Consider the following 26,313-nt stretch of genomic DNA (forward strand, 5'->3'; position numbering starts at 1 on the left):
TAGTTTCCTTCCTACAATAATGCAAATTTATTTATTTTCACAATGATGGACAAGGGGGAAAAAAAGGGAGTTTTACTAAAACACTCAAAATGGGGGCTAAAATTATAAAAAAACTCAAGCACTATTTAAACATATAAACACATCCAAAATTCATCATTACACATACTCAAAACTCATTTATAAACACACCCAAAAAGTTGACTTTGGGGTTGATTTTGGGTGTGTTTCTATGTTTAAATAGTGCTTGAGTTTTTTTATAAATACATGTCTAGGATTGATTTATTTATAAATTTGTAAAAAAAAAAGGGATGCATTCTTTATAAAGAAAGAAGAATGTTGATCATGACGCAGACGGTGGTGTAATTGGCAAGACTTCTGGTTTAGCATTTGGCGCGAGGATAAAATCGTTGGTAGTTGATGACTTTGATTTTTGAGCTGGTTTTGGTTTTGAAACATCAACGGCAAGCCTTGTGGCAAACTCTTGGAAGCACTCATCGACGGTCAGAAATGATGTGTCCGGATACAGAGAACAAACTTCAATGTCATTAGGCTTCTCTATCTCATAATTTACTTGGCAGCCCTTGATGAAAATGTCGTGGGTGAAGGATGCCACAATGCTTTGTGGGATTCGCATTTCTGCAAGTTTAATTTCATTTAACTTGCTGTTTATATATGAATTATGAAAAACAAATGGTAATTTAAATTTGAACCTTTAGCAGCAGCAAGCAGGTCGTCCTCGCTAATAGTGACTCTCGGGAGTTTGCGTCCAATGCATTGCTCCCACAAGGAAGCAAGCTGGTTGATGCTGAAGAGGTTGCTTGGTGGTCGAAAATGAACAGATTTGTTGATTGTTCGGACGTCGTCGATTGTTTTCATCGTGAACTTTCCGATGTCGGAACCCGCCACGAAGTAAGCTGTGACATTCACTTAACCAATGAATTAGGTTCTGAATTTGACAAATTAATTAAGTCCAAAGAACAACGGAAACAACCAACCAACCAAGGACTTGGATGATATTATATTCATTTAAAACCACTTAGAGCACTTGTACCCTGCCATAAGGGGGCCTACCCACAAAAAAAATTCCCCTTAAAAGGAAAAGTTTCCATAACAAGAAGTGGACTCACGAAATTGAATAAATGCGAAAGCAAAACTTGTCTGGACAAGTTAACGTCATGTTGACGTTTGCTGTCAATTTAAATATCAAAAAAATTATTAACAAAAACTAGAGAACTGACGTTAGCTGACGTTGTTGAATTATCATGACAATGGATGAAAATGCATCAAAAAATTGCTAAAATAATTACTATTTACAGAAATAATGTTTGTAATTACTTGTCATTACCTTGTATCACGGCACAACGGGTGAAAGTACTCTTATTACTCTTTAATCTTGCAACTCAAAAAAGTTTGACAAGATTGTCTCAATTATAACTCAAAAAAGTCTTGTCCCCATCTATTTTTGTCATTTTCCTCTATAGTCTATTATGTTTGTTTTCGTTTTATTAGATGTGGTTGTTCACATGTTTCGACCCAAAAACAAGAGTAATTTAAAAGAGTATAATTTATGTATTTATTTTGTTTGGTTAGGAGTATAAAGTTTCCATACATGAACGAACATAATCTCCGTTGGAAAAATGCAAGAAAACAAGATTTTTTTTTATTTTTTATTTAAAAACCCTGTGGCTGAGATGATAACAGCAGGGGGGTTAATTATATAAGTGAAGTGAAGTGACGAAAAAGAACCTTTAACAGTGCCATCACCGTAGATGTGGAAGCGATCCAGGGTGGGAGAACATCGGCGGGGTGAATGTTGTCATGATAAGGCCAACCAGCAATAGAGTTGCAGCAAATGTAAGTGTAGGGAATTCCAGAAGCCTCAATGGCCCTTCTCACTCTTCTCTTCTCATTGTACATACTCAGCCCGGGCTCCACCGGATCAGCTCTGTCTATGTCATGCCCAAATTCAGACGGCAAAAACCTCTGTCACACAATATTATTATCAGTTACTTCATATTCATGCTCTGCATGCACATGAGCAATTATAATTTAATAGTAAATTTCGCTTATATCATTCAAATTCAATTTGCCATACCTACAACTCTTTACTTTTTGTTCCTATAAATAATACTCAATTTGTATAAGTAAAAACCCATAACTAGGATCCAACTCAGTAAATTACCTAATTAAGCATAAAATATGATTGATTGTACTTTTCAAATTCCAAAAATACCTCCAACTAAGCCATTATTGCATTTTGTATATTAATGTAGGAATCAATATGGAAATAGTTTTTAATTGGATTGTATATAATAACAGATATTGAATTTGGATAGATCTCCAAATGGATGTAGGAATTAATTTGGAAACATTTTTTTAAAAATCTAACAATAAATTCAGATTTAGGTAATCGGTTTGTTTAATAAAAATGTTTATGTTATTTTCTTTTTATGAATTATACATGACTAATAGTCTACTTTATAATTGTTTATGAACAATACTGTAGATACTAATTATGTTGAAAAAAACAATGTACCTATTACTTGTTTGTTTTATGAAAAATATAATTTACCTAGTATGAAAAGTGTACCTGTTTTTAATTTTTAAAAAGTGTACATAATTATCTATTCCAATATACCTACATTATACGACATCCAATATACCTACATTAATTTTGATGTACTTACGATTAGGATTTAGGTGTTATATGTCATCCAATATACCTACTAATGAAATATGTATAGGTAAATTATTATATGTATAGCTATATATACATATTATTTATGAACAAGCATATCTTTTATGTATTAAGAGAATGTTTTGATTTGTTGAGTCCAAGCGACACCATAATAATGGAAAGGCTAGATATTAGGGATTGTTTAAGGGCCTATTAGATAATGACCCATTACCTTAACAGTGCCCGCAGATTTAATGGCTTCTAGCAAAATAAGCTGGTCTAAAATTCTTGCACCACCCACCACTGATATGACAACTTCAATCTTGTGCTCCTTGAGCACTTTCTCCAGGAAATCTTCATCATCAACGGAGCCCTTCATTTTATATGTGTATCACAAGCACCATCATCATCATCATCACCATTAAAGCATATATATATATATATATATTTTTTAAGAGAGAGAGGTATAAGAAAGGTACCGTTAGGATTATAGCTCCTCTGTCCTGTAAGGAGTCGATAGTGTGAGTGGTCTTGGAAACGCCAGGAGAGGCGGGGCGCATAAGAAGATAGGTGGGGTGGCCTGAGTCAAGGCTAGCTTCTGCAATGAACCGGCCTATGAACCCGGTTGATCCAATGATGAGGGTCTTACTATTAGCACCCTCCGAAACCATTGGAGTTGTTCCGCACATGTTTGCCTTCTTTAATTCAACTTAACTATGTTTCTGCTTTATTTGTTCTGTACAGCAAAGAAAACGAAAAAAGAGTTGTTTCTCAGCTAGCCGAGAGAGAGAGAGAGAGAGAGAGAGAGAGAGAGAGAGAGAGAGAGAGAGAAGAAGGAGATGGAGGCAGAGCTCTAAAACTTAAAACATGGGCTGCTCTGCTTGCTTTGCATTTGCATGCAGGTATTTGTATATATAATATAGCTACACACATGTATACAGTCAAAGAGGGGAGGGGGGTTGGTGGGATATGTGGTCTCTCTCAGTCTCTCAGCCTCTCAGCTGGTTCTTTGCGATAAATGTTTGAAGTATATATGCGTGACATTTTACTCAGATATTTACCATGACTCTCTGAGTGGTAGGTCTGTGGAGAGTGCGCATGGTTTGTTACATCACATTCTCGAGTGGTAGATGACAGGCATGTGCCTCCATCTACGAACGCACTCTCTTCCAATTCTTTGTGATGTTATTGACTTTTCTGTGCTTGGTGACCAATGGTGACATGATTGAGTGTCTACTAATCCGAATCCGAGTATAGGAGAAAAATTACTTATTATCGTTGCTTTGTCTCATTCATTTTATAGAAAAGTTTATACAGAATCAAATTTTTATTGAGGAATTGAGTTTAAAATGCCATGCCATGCAGGATTAGGATCGATTCATTAGTAATTTCCTAGCAAGTTGAAGTGTACTCATTATCGAACGAGCTTATAAATTATAATAATAAAGTTTTACAAGTTGATCGTTGAATAATATTATTATATGGGTTCAATCTATATTTGATACCTTAATTGTTTTGTATTTGTTTTTGTTTATCTTTTCAATTAAAATAGTATCGCTCTTTATTGGTTCATAAAAATATATAAAAAAACACAACCGTCCTTGTAAGTTGAAGGAAGAGGAAATAGATAGTCAAGTTGTTGAAAAAAAGAGGGAAACAACAAAAACAACATCCATTTTTCTTGCTTAATTAATAAGATCTCTAGCTGTATTCTCATTGAGAGCTTTCATCTTAAAACATGGAGGGAGGGAGCTGCTTCAGGCATTATGCATGTTAGGCTGATTTCAAATTAGAGTAACACTTGCCACATTTTTATCTCACATTTCTATATCACATGATGTGGCACGTCCATATTATATGTCACATTAATTAAATCAATGAAGTGTATTTTAATTAAGGCAATTAGAAAAAAAAATACTGGAATAAATCATAAAAGAAAAAAAAATTAAATAATTTTAATTGATGTGACTATTCACCTCAACTGCCACATAAGATGATATAAAAATACGATAGGAGTAACATTATTCTTCAAAGAATATTCACCTAATTAATATTGGAAATGGAAATGGCGAAGAAGATGGGATGGGATGGGACACATACATAGTACAAGGACCGTGGACCACGGACAATGGAGGGACTAATTAATCATGAACCAAAACTAGTGCTATATTTATGGCATGAGGACGACAACGAGAGACAAATATAGCTGGATACTGCAAGTAGTATGTCCATATCCAATAGTGAGCTTCAAGAATCAATATATATATATATATATATATGGACTTTCTCTATTGCGAAGTCCAAGTGTGCGGAGAGTAGATGCGGACTTCCATTTGTGACCATTAGATTCTTTGTACGCTGTAGATTTAAAACATCATTGAAAACTTCTATTCCTATAAGAGATTTTCAGTCTTTTGGTAAGAGTCAAAATTTCCCACGCTTACACCTCCAATCTACTAACCTCTGTTTCCTTCTTCCACCACAACACTTTCTCTTCCCTGTGACTTCATTCAATGCTTTCATCCATTACTATTTTTGACTATGTATATGCAATACGTCATTTCCCTTCTTCTCTACGTTGATTTTCTTTTTATAAGGATATCTTTGCTGATTTGGGTTTGGGTTGTACTTGGTCTTCGTATGAACTTGGCTCACTTTGTTTTGAGTTTGGTGAGGGGTGTTGTACTGTCGGAAATATAATGAGCGCTTTAAAGTAAGGAGGTTATTTGAGGGTCAAATCTTCACCATCAACAAATGTAAAGAAATCATGGGAATTAAATATTTTAAATGTTTTGACTCGGATCGGTCTCCTCACTTTAACTCCTCACTTTAACTCCTCATTGTAGAAGCTCCCGTTGTACTGCTGGGTGTGATTTTTTTATATGCCCTTGGCTGATCTGTTGTTTAATTATACTCTGTATTTACTTGATGTTTACAATTACTAACTATATTTCATTTGCAGATGGGGATATTGAAGCTAACTATGATCTCCTGATATGATTCGAAGAGTCATGCCTTCTTCGGATGATTTGCAAAGTTTGTATACAGGATATCTTCAAAAGTTTAGAAAAGATATAAACAGATAAATGATTGAAATAGATGGTCCCAAGACTCCATTACAAGACAAAGGAATTGAAGCTACAACAATAATTGACGTTGTGGGTACAAGTACAAAATTTCAGCTTCGTACAAAATTATAGCTTGAACAATAATGAACTAAGGCAGCCACAACTACATTCAAAGTTCAATTTCCACCAGCATAGACTACTACTTCACAGAAGGATTATTGATATTGGGTGAAATATTTTCTGCATCCTTGCACAAAGAGGACCTGCATACGAAACAAGAAATTATATATTTAAGATAAAATAATCGAATACATCGAAATAAAAAATTCAACTTAGTGTCGTACTGATTAATGTGAGTTGTACAAGTTCTTCTGTCATGTCCTGTTTGTCCACACCCATGACAATGACGTTTACTCTTATTCATTGCTTTCTCTTTTGCTCCCTTCAATCTTTTACCGCAGCCCTTTGCCTTACTTACTTGAAGAGGGTCGTTAAATGTGGTGAAAGATAACTACTAGTTGCATTTTCATTATTTCCACATATATTGTTACTACTACGCACCACAAAATTTATCTTTTCTTGCATACCTTCAAAACTTTCTAGTAGAACTTTACTTGCCTCTTGAGATACCCTCTTGAATACCAAGGCACCATAAATAAAAAGCAAGTTTAGACAATCCTTGTTTGCCTCATTAATAATGAATTATCACCACTTTCAGTAGTTATTTGCCTTCCACCCTCTTCCACAACTATATCAGATTTTGTGGCTCTTGTCCACCTCTTTAATATATATATTTATTTGAAAAATACTCAATTTGTCTCATTTTCATGTATGCCAACACATGCCTGCATAAGATTCCTTCAAATTCAAATTTCTTACATATACATGAAGCATAAATCTGCAACTTTGTCAACCATAACTTCTTGCACCTTCAACTTGAAGCTACCATCTTTTTTCCTCTCCATTACCTTATAAAAGCATAAATTGTCATCCTCTCTTGCAAGTTGAAGTACACATGCCAGACATTTCCACAAATCTTTTTGAAACTTGTAGAAAATTTTACGAGTATAAATGACAACCATTTGCTTCTCCATTATCAATGGAGATTTCAACATAGGCTGCTCATTGATATCAACATGATCATCAATTATCTCTTCATGACGTCGCTGAGCAAGCACTTTATTAAACCGTAGTATGAAATCCATTAAAGAATTTCTTTTTGAAATATAGAGCTTGAAAAATGCATGAACCTACTCGTTGGCTACTTGACATTCCTGCTGAAAAAATATATTTCACATATGTTGGCACCCATCTTGAACGTATTCTATGGATTGAAGATAGCCACTCATCATCATTTAGTTTACCTTTGTGGACCACATCCATCCACTTTGACTCAAATTCTTCCTTTGTGTCTGATTCCCACACACAACTTTGAAGTTCTCTATTTTCATCCTTATAAATGCAAGTGTTTATCTTTTGAGAAAACTTATCCAAAATGTGCCAAATGCAATATCTATGAAACACACCTGTTAAAGCTTGTGCAAATAGCATTTCCCATCTCTGGATCTTGATATGTAATAATTATTTTGGGTGGACTAGCAGGCATAGCTTTCTTAAACTGCTCAAACAACCAAGGAAAAGACTCAATGGTCTCATTGCTCAAGAAACCACCACCAAAAAGAATAGTTTGACCATGGTTATTAACCCCTACCAATGGGGCAAATACCATACCATATCGATTATAATTGTAAGTGGTATCAAATACAACCACATCATCATAAAACTTATAAGCTCTTCTAGATGTTGGATCAGCCCAAAAACAATGTTTAAGCCTATCATCATCGTCAGCCTCTATCATGAAAAAGAAAGATTCATTTTTTGCTTGCTCACCAATTAAATGCTCACTCAACATTTGTGCATCATGCCCCTTCATCTTTCTATGCAATTGTCTTTCGTAGTTATATAAATCTTTGTTTATATATCCAATGTTTTGCATCCCTCCTGCTTGTACTTCAAGAAGACTAAATTGTTGATGTGTTGGGATATTAACATCACCAAATTGTTGTGCCAATGCTTTATTAACTTCAGAAATTTTGCGATGCAATCTCAACAAATGTACCATTTGAGGGGCTGTCAAAGCATGATTATGGCCCTCCACAAAGTTGGAAATTAAGTATTTTGTTCCTTCTCTTACCTTCAAAAACGCAGTCTTATTCTTACACCCACTTCGTACTACACCTCGCCGCCTTTCACTTCCATTAGAAACTTCTTTGGAACACATATTCTTTTTCAAGATCTCATTAGAAGTTTTACTCCTTTGCTGACAATAACTTCGAACACTAAATCCTGCTTGTTTTGCATAGTTGTTATAGAAGTTATGGGCATCCTCAAGTGATTCAAACTCTTGACCAATTTTTGGTAAATGCTGATCTTCTACTTGAGGATTGAAAAATAAATCTGAATTATTTTCATTAGTATCTTCCATAAATTCATATGTCCCGAGTCCTTCTTGTGGGCTTCCCATCTCTAAAGTTTCATCTATTAAAGCAAAAAATAACAAAAATATTGGTCAATGGGACATTGGTAAACAATAGCAAAGAATACTGTAGCAATGCTTAAACCAAAAGGCAAACTCATAAGTGCATATGAAACTTGAATTAGATAAACTTTCAACTAGAAAACGAAATAGAATAACTTAGCCAAAACCATACAAAAACAAAGACCAATTAGTAGCCAAATCCATATAACCCATACATCAGTGCTTTCTGTTTTTCCGATTCCAACATTCGTGATTTCCAACGAAACCCAAATCTTATTAGTAAACAATCTCATGCCATAAGAAAATCAGAAAACTTTGTATAAGCAAAATGGAAAATACCCATATATCATAAAACAAAAAAGAAGAAGAAGAAGAAATAAAAATATTCTAACCTGGAGGAGCAGCTATGATATTGCCATGGATGAGAGCACACAGAAGAGAAGGTGTTGAAAAGAAGAAATAAAAATATTATAACCCAGAGGTGTAGCTGTGATATTGCCATGAATGAAAGCACAGGGAAGAGAAGGTGTTGTGGTAGAAGAAGGAAACATAAGTTAGTAGATTGGAGGTGTAAGCGCGGGAAATTTTGGTTCTTACCAAAAGACTAAAAAGCTTTGATAGGAATAGAAGTTCTCAATGATGTTTTAAATCGACAACGTACAAGGAATCTAATGGTCACAAATAGAAGTCTGCATCCACTCCACACACCTGGAATTCGCAATATATATATATATATATATATATATTTCATAATCACGTACGTACGATCGATCCAAGAAGCATTACATAATTCATAATTCAATTGGAATCACCAAAAATCTAGTGTGATATAATTCATTGAATAATTATCCCCCAAGACATGTCTTGTATGTCTATAAAAACAAACGGATGAAATATAGTTTGCAATATGGTCAGTTAATGTACTATTATAGTATTACTCCAAAGTAATTAGAACTGAAACCATGATTAATTTAGGTGGTAAGTAAAACCCAAACCTTGATGATTAATTTAGTGTTTTAAATATCCATATATTTAGCTAATTAAAATAAATAAAAACTGTAAAAAGACCAATTGAGAGTGTGCCGAGAAGCTTAATGAAAAAAAGAACTTATGTTTCTTGTTAATTGGCCGACTATTTTTTGTCTTTCTATTTTTAATAAATAGCAGTTCAAAAAAGTCATCACACACTATATTGGTGGTGTACTAATATACGGAAGGAAACCCCACTTAGCCTTCACATCTCTCAATAAGGACATTAATAACGTGACAGATTAAGCAAGGTAATTGGGATAGTCACATTGATTAGCCCCAATTATTGGTTGGATAATGTGCTTGGACAGAAAAATAAATAAACTAAAGGGCTAATATTATTTTATTCCTTCAAGATTCGGAGCCATTCTTTAAATCTGTCACGTGATTTTAATTTTGTCAGTTTACTCTTTAGTGTTTTAAAATTCGATCAATTTATATGTTCGTGAACTTGACCTTTTAATCTTTTGTTAAGGGATGATGTGGCAAACACGGAGTCCACCTTTTTAGCTTAGATGTAATAAAATATGTAACAAATAATATTAAAAAATTATTTATTTTTAAACTGAAATAAAATCAATTATTTAAAACAACAAATTTTTTTTTAAAAAAAACCCAACACTCCAACCAAACTCCCTAGCCGTCACCAACCAACTCCAAACCTAGCATCGCCACTACCCCATCCTTATTCTTCCTCATCTTCTTATTCTCTTCCACTATCCTCACCTTCATTCTCAACACCTATTTCTCCTTCAGACGCCCATGCTCATCTTCACCCTTCAACTTCACCTCATTAACCTGCCATTTCTTCCTCATTCTCATTCTTTTTCTCTCTCTTGCACGCTTCAGTGTAGACATTGACCGCCTGAGATGGGTTGAACTCTGGAGGCATAGTTTCCTCATAGACAATCTAGGTTTCGAGGGGTTAGCGTTTCAGAGGGAGGAGGCTTGGTGTAGGGATGGTTTCAGGTGCGATGGGTTTGGGAAAGGGGAAAATGGGTTGTTTGCACGTAGTGGTTGTGAGATGATCTAGTTGTTTGCAGGCGATGGTTGTGAGGTGGTCTGGGTTGAAAGAGAAGAGAGGGTTTGGTGGTGTGGTTGGTGACGACTTAGGGGATTTAGTTGGAATGTTGGTTTTGTGTGTGTGTGTGTGTGTGTGTGTGTGTGTGCAAGCGATGGGTTCAATGACATTGTTAGCATTATGAGACGATGACCTGAAGTAGTATATTCAACAATGGTAGTGGCTGAAAATTTTCATATTCATCGTCTACGCTGGTTTTCGGGGGCTGGCGGCGGTACTGGGCCTGTCGGTCAGAGATTCTGGTCTTGGTGGGATAGCTCATGTCACGCATGGTGGCTACGGTGGTTGGCTCTTGAGGAAGACAACGGTTAGAAGAAACTCCGATGTCGCTTGGATATTGTTTTGCTGTGCACAGTAGCCGTGAACAATAACATAAATTTTTAGTAACTGGTAGGTTAGTAAGTGGGTCCCATAGTAGACACATCAGCATTTAAAGATTGACCACATGGTCAATTTAACGGAAGGATGAAATTGCATGATGTTGCAAACATAAGGGTGTAAATTGATAAAATTGATATCCTAGGTCCATATTGAGAATTACCCAAAATCTGTGTGGTGTCTTTTATGGTTAGCCCTTTTTCTTTTTTGGGTCAGAGGCCTTTATGGGAGTCATTCGCACGGCTATGAAATTCTATGCTAGCCCATTACAAATTCTTGCCCCAGACCAATCACAAGTCTTAAATATTCCGTAGCTGAAGCTTGGCCTACCCACCTCAAGCCCATTAGATTGATATGTCTCCCGTTGGGTTACTCAGCCCTTACTTAGAATTAGAAATAAATAGCAAAACTCATCCTACGGCAGAGAAGAAGAGAAAAAAAAACAGATTTTAACAAAACATCTAAAGCAGAGAAGAAAGGATGAAAATGAAAAATAAATTCCAACCAAAAAATAAAAGCAATTATAGCAGCATATGATTATGAGGTAACCGCACCACCGCAGGGACCAAAAAGGAAAACGGTACAGTAAATACAATTATTTACCAGATAGATACATACAGATGATGAGGCATTGATGATGGGGGTTTTGAAACAAAAGCGTCAGATACTTTCCGCATTGCGGTCTGAATCGATAGCGACCCTCCCTGAAATTTTGTTACAACTAATCAAAAGTGCGAACTTGTTCAATTTGGATACTCCGCCTCAGCAACACAAAAAAGAGAAGAAAGAAAACGATTTGGATGCTCTGCGAAGGCACCCTATAATTCCTGCAATTTACATTGAGGCCATTACGTTCAGGCCACCAACCCGTCCACAATCTCCAGTGCTTTGTTGAACTTCTTCGATTTCTGACCGAGTTCCATTTGTTTTGGGCCAATTCGGTGTCTTTCTTTCGCTGATCCAGATTGGTTCGGCAAAAATTTGGTTCAGGGTTTCTTGATTCAGGTAAAGTTCCAGCAACCCATTTACATAGATCTTTTTCTGAATTTTAATTTCTGATTGTTGTGTAGAATTTCACTGTGCTTTTTCTTGGCGCTCTGTTTAGTTACTGGGAAATGGAAGAAAATAATAGATGGTTGGTGTTGTTATGTGATAATTTCACCTGAAGTAAGCAATAAGATAACTTAGATTCAACTGGGCCCAGGAATCCCAATTGATGAAAAAATGAAAATGCAACTTCTTTTTGTTTTTCATTGTATGCTCAACTATTGTGAAGGAAAACTGTAATCCCCCAACTCAAATTTCCTTATCTGGAAGTTAATGAACTCTTCTGGGATATAACTTGTAGGCTCTGGTTTACTCTTTGCAAGGTTTGAGCGAAGAAAATCACAAAACTTCAACTGTGAAGGTTTGGCATTAGCTTTTCTACGAATGAAAACATCAGTGATTTTGTAGTGGAAATGGTTGCTAAAGATGATGGGGAGTGGCCTTTTAATCAATAAAATCCCGCTTTGATTTTACTGGAAATGAGTCGTTCTCCTTCATTTTCAGTGAAGTCAGAACTTAGTCCAAAGCTTGATCCAGAATCTTTGCAGCAATGGGTTGTGGCCTTTTGTATTATCAGGTTCGATCTTGAACAAGGTCAGCTCATTGAAGAGTGCTACCCACCTGGTTGTCTTACACAAGATGAGGAGCTTGAAGTTGCCTTCAGTTCATTCCCAGATTCCGTTTCCCAGCATCAGAACCGCTCAAGCATCCATGATTGTATATTCTTTTTCCGGTTTCGAAGGCGGGGAAGTTCTCAAATTGACGCATCCATGACTGAGATGACTGAAATTGATAAGAAGTTAACTCCCAAGTCCCCAGCCGTAAAAGTCCTTAGAAGGTCAAAAAGTAACAACAATTCTAATGATTCAAGATACATGTATGGATATGTTTTTAATAGACAGAGACATGATGAGAGGTTAAAACGAGGTGGGGAGCAGAAGTCTGTGGTCATTTTGTCGCACAGTCCTTACTCTAGTGTATTTAGACCTTTGTTACAAATCATGGGTCCTCTGTATTTTGACATTGGAAGGAAAGCTCTTGAGCATATCGCAGCTTATGTTTCAATGTGGCCTTCTCCTGTACCTGGTAAGCTTATGGAACTTCCTATTGGGAATGCTGCACTGAAAGTGAACTTGCCACCTGCACATAGCTTGCCCTCAGAAAATGGAATGTTGTTTGAAGAGTCTGCATCCTCTATGGCTCCTTTCCTTCCTAATAACCAGTCAGTCCCACAAGGTCTTTTTCATGACTCAGATCTGTTTGGCATCTTCAGGGGTCTGTTATTACAGCTTTGGGTTTTGTGGGAGTTGTTACTTATTGGTGAGCCCATGCTTATCATAGCTCCAACTCCTCCACAATGCAGTGAGGCTGTGGCTGGTCTTGTGAGTTTAGTTGCACCTCTACTTTGCAGTGTGGATTTTAGACCTTATTTCACCATCCATGACCCTGAATTTGCCCACCTCAACTCCCTTCAAGAAGGAGACACCTTTCCACCTATGATTTTGGGTGTAACTAACCTGTTTTTCCTTAAATCCCTTCGTAATATGCCCCACGTTATTTCAGTTGGAAGCCCTGCTCCTAATACAAACCGGCTTCCCCTTGCAACTAGGTCCTCTACTGGAAGAATTTCTCGTATACCAGAAGGATTTGGTTTTCAACAGCTTTCCTTGAAGAAGTTCTCTCCTTCAAATTTATTGAATGCTGTGAAGTTGAGGAGAGATGGTCCTCTTTGTCTCATGACGGAACATAAGGAAGCCATTTGGAGCACTTACTCTGCAACAACTAAGCCTGACACTTCTATCTTAAATAGGCTAATAGATGCTGGGATGTCACCAAGGGTTGAGGAATCAATGTCAGTTGTTAACAATGAGATATTGCGCCGGCATTTCCTGGAGCTCACCACCAACTTTTTGGCACCTTTTGGCCCATATTTTAGGACTAGAACACCGTCAGAAGGATCTTCTCCTTTTGTAGACCCTCCTCCTCTCATTCCTTTTAATGCTGATGAATTTCTGGGAAGTTTATCAGCAAGAGGACCTGGGAAGTTTGTATCAAAGCGAATGAGATCTAATTGGCTGGACTTATACCGGTAATAAATGTTAAATTCCATAATTTTCATGTACTAGAACTCCTAACCAACCATTGCCAGTCTTGTGTCTTTTTGGGGTTATCTTTACCTATGGTAACCATCAGTTTGTGTTTCCTGTTTGTTTAGGCGATTTCTAGAAGGGCCAAACTTTACACCATGGTTTCAAAGAAGGCGTGCCGTTGCTGAACAGGAACAACATAGACTGTGGAGGCAGGCGAGAATGAAGACTGACATACAACAGTTAATATCTAAAATGTCTGAACTAGAAATTGTTGATTCCTTCAATGCTATTGAGAGACATATTCTTGAAGAAATACAGGTAATGTCCCCACTAAGTATGGTATCTTCTATCAATGTACCTTCCGCCCAAAACAAAAAAGTATTCAGGATAAAGCATGCTATATCTGCTAATATCTTAGTGATGGTCCATCTGGAACCACTTTTAGGATAAATTTCAGATTTATTTTAACTTACTAAGATGACTCTGATATCTTTATGAGAGAGGTCAAAAGGTGGAATTGTTCAAGTGTTCCTGGATGTTTGGTTTACAAGGCTACTAGATGTTATTTATTTTGTCACACGGTATCTCTTGTAGGAATCTGGTCTTGGGAGAATTTTGGTGTGGGATTGGTTTGCACTTTCAATGATGTTTTGACTGGATAGTGGTATATCTCCTGCTGATGTAACTGCGTAAGACTGGTGTAAACTCGAAGCAAGAATGATCAGGACATCACTGACTAACCCTATTCTTAATGCGTCTGTTTTGTGCCCTGATATTTGGACCATTTATACCTGTGAATCTATTTCCCTTGCCACTTAGTGACCACAGAAGTAGCAACAAAGTTATCTTTTTAGTGGCAGTGGCATCAAATTTAATGGATGCAACACAAGTAGCAATAGCATTATATCAGAGAAAATTCTATCTGCCAATGCTTCTCCCAGGAAAATCTGGTGCAAGAGTCCTGTTGTACATGTAAGCTTTTAATAGCAGTGAGAAATGAGGAGTACCCAAAACAGAATAACATCAAGATATTTTACATTCTGTACCCAAAGCAGAAGGCGTAGTAGAATAGAACTTAATTTCAACTGAAATGCTAATTTTCATGTTTTTTTTGGGTCTATGGATATTAATTAGATGAAGAAAGATGTATTATATTGATTTTTCCAATATTATTCAATTCTCAGCTGGACCAATCTGGAAGGGCTTCTACAGACTCTGGTGCAACTTGCCAAAAACTAAAGGGAGATCTGCAGGCAGTTTTCAATGTACTTCCCAAGGACATGCAGCAACTTCTACTTTTCAATCCACAAAGGGCAGCTCTTCTAAAAGGAGCTCCTGAACATCCAAAACTTCCTGGGCGCCCGCTTATACAAGTTGGGGTTGTGTCGTCAACTTCACCAAGGTAGTGTGCAAAAATGGCTGGGAATCAGTTGCCTCTGATATCAACAATCTTCTTGTGCTGTTAAAGGACGGCACTTGTGATTATTTTGTAGCTTCCTTTTGTTTCTGGTCTGAGATTACTTAGCCGACTTCGAGATCCATTTTTCTACCAGGTAATTGATCTATACTTGGTGCTTATTTACTTGCTGGTTATGTCTAAAGCTTTCCATTTCTTTTCTTTGTAACTTGCTTTCTTCCTTTATAAAAACAGATGTGCCAGAATCAAAGTATTGTCAAATGAATGAGTGATCCGTTTCCCAGTACACGTGAGATGATTTGTCAACTTTTCAACCTTCATACAGTTTGGGTCGTTTATAAATCATGGGAACTCAGTACTTGACTTTTTATTGGAAGTTGAAGATTCAAATTACTTTTATTCCAAACAATGTGTAAGCTACTACTGTGTAGAAATGACTCTGGGCACAACCTCCCACTTGTAGTTCACATAAATTCAATATCGACTTCAGCCCCCTCCCTTTCAGAAAGTGAAAGATCGAGTTATTGTTTTGTTTTGGTGTGTAATTTTTTCATTTTGTTTAACCCTTACGAATGTGAGGGTTTTTATTAATTTTTTTTTTCTTCTTGTGGTGCAAATGACCAATATGTTAGAGGAAAACCTGAGCCCTTTTCTTCCACGGCAGGCATATAATGCCAAAATGGAGGAGGAGCACCGGCCCTATCTTTCAAGATGGACCGAAGATGGCATTTCAGCTCTGTGGAAAATGACCCCTTGGATTGGATTGGAGAATAATTGTGGGGGCCTTGAAGGTGGCTGGGCAGCTGCTTAGGGCATGAAGAAAGTATCTAGCTCTTTTACCACAGTAAATTAGAATTCTGACCGAGCATGGCCAGTAAGTTTTGGTTAAAGATTCTTTGTGAAAGGGAAAGGGAAAGAGGAAAGCAAAAGTTGTGGTAAATTGGAGGACCACAATTCAACCGTAACCCGTTTATTATACATGTCAATTTACTGAGCAAGAATTGACTGTTGAACGTGACATTTGTTCATAATTGTCTACCCTTAAAATCTAAAAGATTTCTTAGATTCCATTGTTTGTATAGTCGTCACAAATCACATGCTGGGTCCTCATCATCTGCTCCTCCACTACATAATATTTGTTGACTCCCAACAACATGTCATCACCTCTTGGAATTGCATGCCTAAAGTTAAGTTTTAATCGAATATATAATCTATCTTATTATCCATCCATCATTAGCGGATTAGTGGATTAGTGGGTTGGGTTTTTATCTCTTTTGTCAGAGCCACAAACCCTTCATCAATGAAGAATGGTTAAGATGACTGATAAGATGGTTAGGACAAGATTCAATTCTCATCCATATTGAAAGCTATATCTGGCCTAAACCACACAGTCGTTACATTACATCATTCTAAATTTCACAAAAAACATATTCTAACTATTTCTTTTGTTTTCTTCTGAAGTTGCACAAAACATTACACTAATAAGCCAGTGTTGGTTTTTTTTTTTTTGTGAAATTAGTTAAAATAGCCCTTTTTCACGATTTCTATTCTAATTCAGCCCCTTTTGCCTTAAAAAAGCACTATAAGGACAACAAAGAGACATTGCATGAGACCGGGGCTATTATAGAATAAAAGAAGTATTCTCTAATTCAATCTGTCTTTCAAAACGCACAAATTCTTTTAGCAGAGATTAAAAAGAGAAAGAACCATACATATTTGATGAATCATGATCAACTGTATTGTGATGCTGATACATTTGTATAAAGAAACAATCTGAGAGTGTGGAAAACACAAGAACATGCTGGGTTGAATCATACCAGTAAATTTGCCAATAATGCTCGTCTAGATTTATATGATATTGCTTTCCATGCTTGGAAGTATCTGTGGGCGGCATTTTTGCGAGAACTTGAAATGGAGAATTGGCCACGTCTCGGAGATATAGACAGAGAATCTTTCTCTGCGGACCAACTTTTACCAAATTCACCAGAGAAAATAAAAAGTGCAGCCTATTTCTTTTCAGAAAAAAGTCACACTACTTTTTTTTACTTCATTCTGCTGCCACAACAAAAACCTCTTGTGCAAGTGCAATAGTAAATCGTTGATGGGTTGCACTCACGGGTCCCAGTGAAGAAAGAATTGAACACAAAAGAAAGTTGTGCTCCAAAGCAATTTTCATATCTTTGAGTCTCAAATGAATTGCTTTTCTTCTCAGTTTCAGTTCAAGCTACTATTATAAAGTAATTAAATAGGAAACTTTGAAGTTTAAAAGGGGGAGTTGTACCTGAAAGTCAAAAGGCAAACGCAGGATTTGTATTGTTATCTTATATGAGACTTCTGTGAAAAGGTACTATAATTTTGGAACAGTAACGAGTTAGGAAATTTGGAATTGCCATAAATATTCAACATGGTTCATGAGCAGTGAGGTTGCATGTGTGATGCTGCTGGTTTGAAAATTTCCATGGGCCTCCAAAAGTACCCAAATTTCACTCCCTCCATGATTGCCAATGTCTCTCCTCGCCAGCAGCTAGTGATACAGAGACAGAGAGAGGAGAGAGGAGAGCAAGAGATTTTTTGCTCAAGTTTCCTAGATGACAAAGAACCCATCCCTTCAATTCTAAAGTGGTCCTCTTTCTCAATTGATAATTTGACAACTTCTCTCCTTATCCTACACACACACACCTTCTCTCTCCTGTCCCCCTCCCCTCCTAATCCTACGCACCCCCCCTCCTCTTTTCCGATACAAACAAACCCATTAAACAGAAAGTGAATCCAACTTGTTAGCATTTTCACCATTTTCTTCAAACTCTCTAGGCTAAGAGTCTTTTTTATTTTATTTAAAGAACCACCCTATTTGCAGATTAATCAAACGTACACTCCAACAGCAAGACCAATAACAACCATGTCAAGTGCCAGTGTTTGGAACAAAGAGGAAGACAAAGCTTTTGAGAACGCAATTGCCATGCATTGGATCGATGAAGAATCAGAAGAGCAGTGGGAGAAGCTTGCTGAATTGGTTCCAAGCAAGAGCATGGAAGAGTTGAAGCAACACTACCAAATGCTAGTGGATGATGTAAGTGCAATTGAGGCTGGACATACACCTCTGCCTAACTATGCAGCAGCAGAGGAAGCTACCTCATCCAGTAAGGACACTGCTGCTCGTGCTTCTTCTGGAGCTTCTGCTCCGGATAAGAGATTGAATTGTGGTCATGGAGGTGGGTTTTCAGCCTTGGCTCATGACACGTCCGGCCATGGAGGCAAAGGAGGATCAAGGTCAGACCAAGAGAGAAAGAAGGGAATTCCTTGGACTGAAGAAGAACACAGGTACTTTCATATATTGCTTGTTCATCATATCATATCTAAAGACTCAATCTTTATTACTTTTTCCTAGGCAATCCGAAGCCTTTTTTTAATTATTATTATTAAATTGAAAAGCTTTGGGTGAGACGGGAGCTTTTCCCTTGCCTATAAATTGGAATTAGGTCAAGTCAGATTCATAAACAAAAACCCATGTGGCAATGAAAGTTTTTTTCGTATTTGATTTTATGTGGAGACACTTGACAGTGGCTGAATTGTGGGTTTTTATTTTCAGGTTATTTCTACTTGGTCTTGAGAAATTTGGCAAGGGAGATTGGAGAAGCATTTCAAGGAACTTTGTGATTTCCAGAACTCCAACCCAAGTGGCTAGCCACGCACAAAAATACTTCATCCGCTTGAACTCCATGAACAGAGACAGGAGGAGATCAAGCATCCATGACATTACCAGTGTGAACAATGGAGATGTGTCATCGCATCAGCCACCAATTACAGGGCAACAGACCAATACATATGCGCCAAGTGCCGCCGCGGCCGGTGCCACCACCATAGGAGTAGGACCACAGTCGGCGAAGCACAGGGCTCACCAGCCACACATGGCAGGTTTAGGAATGTATGGAGCACCAATGGGGCACCCAGTTTCAGCTCCTCCAGGGCATCATATGGGATCCGCTGTGGGCACTCCAGTCATGCTTCCTCCAGGGCACCATCCCCATACACATCCTCCATATGTTGTGCCAGTTGCTTACCCAATGGCACATCCAACAATGCACCAATAACAACACCACCACTTTTCTTTCCTTTATTGTTAGAGTTTCAGGTCTCAAGTGGATTTAAAAAGGGAATAATATAATACACAGCAGAAAGCAGAGAGCAGGGCAGAGAAGAAATCACGAGACATGGATCCACCACATTTATTTCTGTAGCAGTATTGATTGATCATGTTTTATTTCATAAAACATTCCAAATTTGAAGTTGCATTTCTCGTTGTATATATGAGAGCAGAGATGATGTTCATAAATGCCATCCGCGTTTTTGTAGGAACATGTGAAATCAATAAATGGCTGCCCCCTTTTGTTTCGCATGCAATCGAATTCTGCTTACATGCATCGACTGCATTTGTGTTTAGGGTTGGAAGTGTAGAAAAAATATAGGTGTTAAACGCATTTGTAACAGCAAGCTGCTGGATATGCAATCTAACCATTGTTTTCCGTCTAGATCTGTTTAAGAAAAAAACGTCAAAGGGCAAGAGAGAGAGAGAGAGAGAGAGAGAGAGAGAGAGAGAGAGAGAGAGCTGTTCTGAAATTAAATTTATAAATTCTCATAATATATTATTAAAACATCACGGATAAAGAAAAATGACATCATCCCGAAGCTACTTGTGCAAAAAAATGGACCAAAACTACACCGTCTCGATCCCGAAGCTAGCTGTGTACAATCACAGACACCTTCGTTTCAGATGGAAATGCCCATTTAAAAGATGATACAATAGAGTTTTCCTTCCCCCTTTCCACCATATTGGTGCCACAGCCCGCCGTCTCTTTTTAATTTGTTTTTCTGCAGGCAAAGATATAAAGGATTGAACATAGGAATGTGAAAAAATATGATCCCTCGGCCAAACTAGCTCCATACAAAGGAAGGAGAGGGAGATCCTCACTTTTGTTTTGAATAGTGTACATGCTACATTGTGACTGAAATTTTGTTAGGCTGGATCCCAAAGCAGGCCAGTATTTATTTTGAATTTGAAGGACCTCCAGAACAGTTTGCAGGCCGGATCTGGAAGGTAAAGTGTTGTCCAATTCGCATCCTGAACTTTCACCCAGCAATACCTATCTCATAGAAAGGCAAGTCAGAAACACATCGAATATCCAAATACAATGTATTTCCTCGCGTGATGTTCTATTAAATGATTACCTTAATTACTGCAGTAGCGGAAGAGGATATTGAACGAAGATTGTAACTGCAAAAAGTAATATTATTTAATTAAATTCGCTTCAGATGGAAACATAACCTCAGAGAAAAACAAAAGTAAAAGAATGAGCCACACCCGCCCTCGAGAATAACAAGCAACTTTCCTCCAGACAAGTCAGTCAGCATGTGTGTCATCTTTGCATAGCCTGCAGGAGTAACCTACAGGAACAAAATCACTAAAATGTAAGACACACTAAAGAGATATATAAGTCCAGTCTCCAGCAATGTTCTTTTCTACCAGAAAAGACGAGGACAAAAATATTGCAAACAAATAAAAGAAATCCTTACATCACAGCATCCTAGTGGATCACCTCTTGCTGCATCAAATCCTGCTGATATAATGGTGAAATCTGGAGCAAATTCAGAAGCTGCGAAAAAACATTCAGTTCAGAATGCATTAAATGGATATCAGAGAATCAAATCCAAAACATGGCAATGTAGATATCAAACATGATAGGAAACATTATGTATTCATGTGCATGTGAGTGTTGTGGGATGTGTTTATAATCGAGAGAAAAAGCTAAACCCACATAATTTATTTGTCCCAAAATGAAAACAGGATGATTAAATAGTAAAGATTATAGTTATCATTATGATAAAAGTCCCTTGTTAGGAAATAACAACCTATAGGAAGCACAACATGCTGAAATGCAAAAATATAATCATTGTCTCCAACTCCACCACGACTCCATGGAACATTCACACAGTATCCTTCAGCCCCCATGGTACCAACCTGAAGCAGTCATCACTTAAGTCCATTAGTTGTTGTCCAAAACATAAGAGAATAATATATGAAACTGCAAGTGTAGCTGAAAATGAAAACAAAAACCAATTGTAATCAATTTAGTACCTCATCAGCAGCTCCAGTACCAGGATAGAACTTCCCCCCTTCATGTCTATGTAAGGACATGTACAAGACCTACAGAACAAGTTCAACTTATCAGCCCTAAAAACTAAATAAATGAACAGTACAAACAGAATGGACACATTACAATAACATAATTTTTTTTAATACACACTTTGTACAAAGGTGGGGGAGGGTTAGTTCAGTTCATCATAAAAGCTTCTACTCAACTTGCTTTATGAAATTGCTGCAATGACTAGAACAATTTTCATAATATTCATGATATTTATCTCTCTTCAAATTGCCCAATATCAAAGCTCCTCAGAGTTATAATGCACATAACTGCCCTAGCCAACCCTTGACTACCTCCTCCAGACAACCATATAACTGGAAATGAGTAGGGCGTTAAAAAGTTAATGCACATAGGAAGACAAAGTTTTAACTACTATGTTGCTCACCGATTTGTTCTGGTCAAATATTTCTTGTGTGCCATTCCCATGATGAACATCCTGCAATTTTTATTGGATACTTTTTCAGGTTTGAATATTTATCCAGATATGAGCAGCTAAAGAAACATTGTAATCAGATGATTACATAAGAGTATTGACCTTACCCAATCAACAATTAGCACTTTCTTAGCCCCAGAAGCTTGAGCTGCTAATGCAGCAACTGCTGCATTATTGTGGAGGCAAAACCCCATAGCCTGTCTCACACCAGCATGATGACCAGGAGGACGGACCTGAGTCATTCAGTAATGGTGCTTAACATCAAGAAGAATGAGATTTTCAAAGAGTTCTTACATCCATAACTCTGAAACACACTAAATAAGAGTATTTATTTTTCATACCAGGGCAAAACCATTTTTGGCACGTCCAGAAACAATTTCTTTAGTAAGATCAGCACACAAACCTGCCGCAAGCCTAGCAGCATGTGCTGAATGTTCATTGGCATATGTGTCAGGAGTGAAATAACTGCCAATCATACATAATTTATCAATAAAAAGACAACATCCACTAACCATACCATTACATACCAAAATAAATGAATCTGATGTTGTTAACTCAAGAACAGGGTAGGGTGGATAAATACATTAGAAGTGTTTTGTGCATAGGTCGGAACAAAATATATCCAATTTTGGGATACCCTCACTTCAATGTTTGCTCATATCATATTCATGCTGCTTCTTTTATGAGGCATATGCTTCGATAAATACTATTTAGTCTATTTTATTAGCTATATTTCTCCCATGTGTTTCTTTTCTTACATTAATATCAATTCCATAAACTCAGGCAGCAGGAGAGCAGATATGGGCTTAAGTCAAAACGTTCTTGCAAGTTTTTTTTTTTCCCTGTTTCTGGAACAACTTGTCACTGATGCTTTGATTTTGAGTGTTGCAAATTTTGTCTCTAATTGGGAAAGCAACTCATGTAATCATATTATAATATACAAATATGTAAAATTCGTCCGAGGATTGCCACTTAAATCCTGACAACTTTGCTGCCTACTATTAGCATGAGAGAGAGAGAGAGCAATGCTGCAAAAGAACATACCTAGAAAACATATGGCTTGTATGGTCAACTGCTTCAATATGCTCCAAAGAATGAACCTTTAATTTCAAAATGTAAAGCCAAGAATTACAAATCATAGGCCAAGGAAGACATTATAAATTATAACTGTAATTTGTTTCCCTTTAAAGGACAAACTAGCAACACGAAGTCTATTCTTCATTGTCATGACAGCACAGAGAAAGGTTTGTCATGAAGTGAACTACAAACCCCAAAATCTTCCAAAATCAGGACTCAACCAACAGACATCCAATTTCCTTAGCTGTGTGCATTCATAAAATACTAGGTCAGATGTGTGCCCTTGCCCTCCAAGTCCAATATGATGGGTGACTACTTACCATCTGAAGTTCTTCACGAGTAATCTCTCTAGCAGAAATTGGATAGCATCTTCCTGGAAATATACCTGCATAGGTTGAAATTTTCCATTTGATTATCAATCTAAAATAAAATAACACCAAGAACCACTACTAGACAAATTACCACACAGCAAGCCACAGTTACAATCCTTTAATAGTACCAATTGGCATGCACAAAGAACTTCAACGAAGGTTAATACCAGCTGTAGCAAGGCTAGCAGCAATCACTCGAATACGATCTGGTCTTTCTGGGTGTGGATGTGACTTCATTTGAACCTGCTCTAGCATTACAACCACCAGAAAAGAAAAAAGAACAGAAGTATTACACAAACAGAAATGAGCAGTTTCCAACTTACAACATTAATGTCACAAAATATAGTGAATATAATATGCAACAATAGCTACTAAAAAATAACATATAGCATATTAAAACTACTGCAGCTTGGGTATGCAGATAGGATTGACATGAAACTTCTAGTAAAACTGCTTTGTGGATCTTGGCTTAAGTGATGTGTCATGGAAAATGAACATTTGCATCTAAATACAAAACACTGAATTACAAATAAAAAAACAATAAATGAGAAAACTAATAGAGTATGAGGAAGACATGTATTACAACAAGACCGTACTTCTGAATGTAGCAACATTCTCTCGTCAAAACCTACAGCAGTGGAACTATTTGATGCTGAATCTTGAGAGCCTGCACTTACCAGGAAAAAAAAACTATTAACTCCACTGTGATACAAGTTTGGCAGTCTACCAAAACTCAATATTAGTTTCTTTCCCTAGTGTCAGACTCAATCTCAGTAAGGTCTGAATCATGTACCCACCTCTGTGTCTTTCCCTAGTGTCGGCCCCAATCTCAGTAAGGCCTGAATCTTGTAACAAGGATGATGCAAAAAACCCATGCCTCAAGATACCAGATTCTCTATGTTCCCCGCATATCTGCATGGAAATAATAGCACCAAATTATCCTTCCACAACCAGGTCCCCTTACAAAATACAAACACAGATGATATGAAAGGAAGAATTGTATGTCAGAATCTTGAGGAGGGAGAGGGGGAACATACATCACAATGGGCAACATCATCAAGGTTGACCATTGTACAGTTAGTGCAGAACCACTTCACAATTTCTACATGTTGTGGGAAGGGCTCCCAATCACTATCATCATCGTCGTCATTGAGGTCTTGGTTGTACATATCTTCTAATGTCATTTCTTTTTGCTGTGTTGCCTTTTTCTGCAGAACAATAAAGTTCCATATGTAAAGGCAATGATTTTAGGGTAGATAAAGCATGAAAAAAACAGTATTTTTGAATGTGAGTAAATCCGCCACTTACACTTAAAACATCAGTTGATGCGTCTCTGCTGGATACTCCTATATCTTCTTTCCCAAAATTTTCATCACGGCAAGGTCTACCATTCGTTCCATCAAACCCCAAGTTTCCATATCGCCCATTAGAGCCTTGACATTGAACTTGATTGTTCGGTTTGTGAAGACCTATCTCGGCCTCCCCATTTGTTAAACGACTCATTTGAAGTGTTTCTGATGCTAAGCTGTGTTCAGAGCTTACATGGGGGTTTTCAGCAAGAATCATTCCTTCAAAAATTTCAACCGTCAAAAAGTTGTTTTGAAATATATGGTCAACATGTTACCCAAAAAAAAAAGTCTAAAGAGAAGAAACTAATGAAGCCTGAAAACAAATTACCAGCTTCACTAGCTTCGTTAGTAGTGTGAAGCCTTAATAAATAAATATATATATATATATATATATATATAAACTGAGAGAAAAAGAGAAAAATATCTTCTTCTTTTTTGTCATTTAACTTAATTAATTTTAATATCTTACATAATTTTACTGTTCGAATGTTCATTTTTCAAAAATTTCTCTAAGTTTGTTTTAGTGAACTAATGAGCTTAAGGTGCAGTTAGTAGCCCAGATAGTCTATGTTTTGAACTTTCTATACCATACAGTAATTTTTGTGTGTGGGTGTGTGTAAGCCGGAACTAGAGACAGAATGAGCAAACCCTAGATTGTACGGAACGCATATATACATGACATATATACAGGTTTTTGAAATTACTCATGGAAGAAGGAAGAAGGAAGAAGGTGACGGAGAGGGATTGATAATCTTACCTGGGATAGGACACACGTGCCGGAATCTGCTGTAGATGCAAAACCACTGCAAATTTCAAAGGGAAAGCAGAAGCCCAGAAGGCTGCGACCTATGAACTATCATATTGACTGTTTTATTTTTTTGCAATGATACCCAAAAAGCTTTTTTTTTTATTATTATTTATCTAGCGCTCTTTTGTAATTTTCATTCTGCCCCATATCTTTTTAATACTTTACATGTACGCACCTATAAGGATAACTATGAGTTACAATTAATTACCATGTTACTTTCATCTCGCTCTCTCTCATATTCTCAAGTAAGGTGAAACAAAAAACGAAAAACAAAAAACAAGAGAAGAGGAAAATACAACAATCCCCTGTGCAAACAAGAAAAGCAGAGGGAAAATATAAGAGGAGCAACCAAGGGACAGGATGGAAGGTTGTAAATGATCTGAAGGAAAACTGCATATAATAAATTATTGGGGTTTTATTGTCCATGAACTTATATTTGAGTTTCAATTTAGTCCAATTTATTTATTTTTAGTCGATTCCAACTCTCTCAGATACAGAAATTGTAACCCTAAAAACCAAAGGGTTATGCATTTGTATGTAAATGGGTGTGCAAGATATTACACTTAATATATTACACATCTGATAGCCTTCTATCATTCTTCTGCAGAAAGAACAATAGTATATAAAGCGTGAAATCAAATGTAGCAGTAAAAAAAATCTTTTTTATTTATTTAAATTTTAATAAACAAGAATAATTTCATTAGTAACTGGCAATTTGTAGACAAAGCTGTGGTTTTGGCCAAAATGTG

At 36.9% G+C, this 26,313-nt stretch overlaps 4 protein-coding genes and 1 pseudogene across 7 annotated transcripts; 2 read left to right on the forward strand and 3 right to left on the reverse strand.

The window, feature by feature from the left end:
* Positions 1–124: 124 nt before the first annotated feature.
* Positions 125–3,497, reverse strand: LOC103342203 (leucoanthocyanidin reductase-like; annotated as a pseudogene). Its single transcript, XR_016121902.1, has 5 exons — positions 3,157–3,497; positions 2,910–3,050; positions 1,747–1,983; positions 711–914; positions 125–636 (listed from the first exon to the last, which is right to left on the reverse strand). The product of XR_016121902.1 is annotated as a leucoanthocyanidin reductase-like (transcript).
* A 2,939-nt stretch (positions 3,498–6,436) lies between these two features.
* LOC103342274 (protein FAR1-RELATED SEQUENCE 5-like) lies at positions 6,437–8,895 on the reverse strand. The gene is made up of 2 exons (XM_008245883.2): positions 8,677–8,895; positions 6,437–8,283 (listed from the first exon to the last, which is right to left on the reverse strand). Exon 2 carries the CDS (start codon positions 8,267–8,269, stop codon positions 7,259–7,261), a length of 1,011 nt encoding a protein of 336 aa, XP_008244105.2. The 5' UTR covers positions 8,270–8,283; positions 8,677–8,895; the 3' UTR covers positions 6,437–7,258.
* A 2,395-nt stretch (positions 8,896–11,290) lies between these two features.
* On the forward strand, positions 11,291–15,857 carry LOC103342202 (polarity axis stabilization protein). 3 transcript variants are annotated; one of them, XM_008245808.2, is made up of 5 exons: positions 11,291–11,777; positions 12,143–13,908; positions 14,035–14,227; positions 15,094–15,462; positions 15,561–15,857. In XM_008245808.2, the coding sequence occupies exons 2-4, from the start codon at positions 12,299–12,301 to the stop codon at positions 15,313–15,315; spliced, it is 2,025 nt and encodes a 674-aa protein (XP_008244030.2). In that variant the 5' UTR covers positions 11,291–11,777; positions 12,143–12,298; the 3' UTR covers positions 15,316–15,462; positions 15,561–15,857. The 3 variants fall into 3 exon arrangements, with proteins under 3 accessions (XP_008244030.2, XP_008244029.2, XP_088912073.1); XM_008245807.2 differs by having other exon boundaries at positions 11,310–11,777; positions 12,121–13,908; XM_089055947.1 differs by having other exon boundaries at positions 11,315–11,777; positions 12,324–13,908.
* A 2,088-nt stretch (positions 15,858–17,945) lies between these two features.
* Positions 17,946–19,727, forward strand: LOC103342201 (Duplicated homeodomain-like superfamily protein). The gene is made up of 2 exons (XM_008245806.2): positions 17,946–18,647; positions 18,916–19,727. Exons 1-2 carry the CDS (start codon positions 18,226–18,228, stop codon positions 19,415–19,417), a joined length of 924 nt encoding a protein of 307 aa, XP_008244028.1. The 5' UTR covers positions 17,946–18,225; the 3' UTR covers positions 19,418–19,727.
* A 206-nt stretch (positions 19,728–19,933) lies between these two features.
* HDA15 (histone deacetylase 15) lies at positions 19,934–25,650 on the reverse strand. Its single transcript, XM_008245805.3, has 18 exons — positions 25,514–25,650; positions 24,716–24,975; positions 24,445–24,615; positions 24,205–24,319; positions 24,004–24,074; positions 23,575–23,650; positions 23,357–23,421; positions 23,004–23,059; positions 22,301–22,424; positions 22,067–22,192; positions 21,912–21,962; positions 21,460–21,528; positions 21,234–21,342; positions 20,898–20,977; positions 20,686–20,768; positions 20,553–20,598; positions 20,296–20,467; positions 19,934–20,195 (listed from the first exon to the last, which is right to left on the reverse strand). Exons 2-18 carry the CDS (start codon positions 24,971–24,973, stop codon positions 20,077–20,079), a joined length of 1,791 nt encoding a protein of 596 aa, XP_008244027.2. The 5' UTR covers positions 24,974–24,975; positions 25,514–25,650; the 3' UTR covers positions 19,934–20,076.
* Between the last annotated feature and the right edge of the window lie 663 nt (positions 25,651–26,313).

Source organism: Prunus mume, linkage group LG7 (assembly GCF_029339155.1).
Source record: "Prunus mume cultivar Tortuosa linkage group LG7, ASM2933915v1, whole genome shotgun sequence".
NCBI classification, from domain to species: domain Eukaryota; kingdom Viridiplantae; phylum Streptophyta; class Magnoliopsida; order Rosales; family Rosaceae; genus Prunus; species Prunus mume.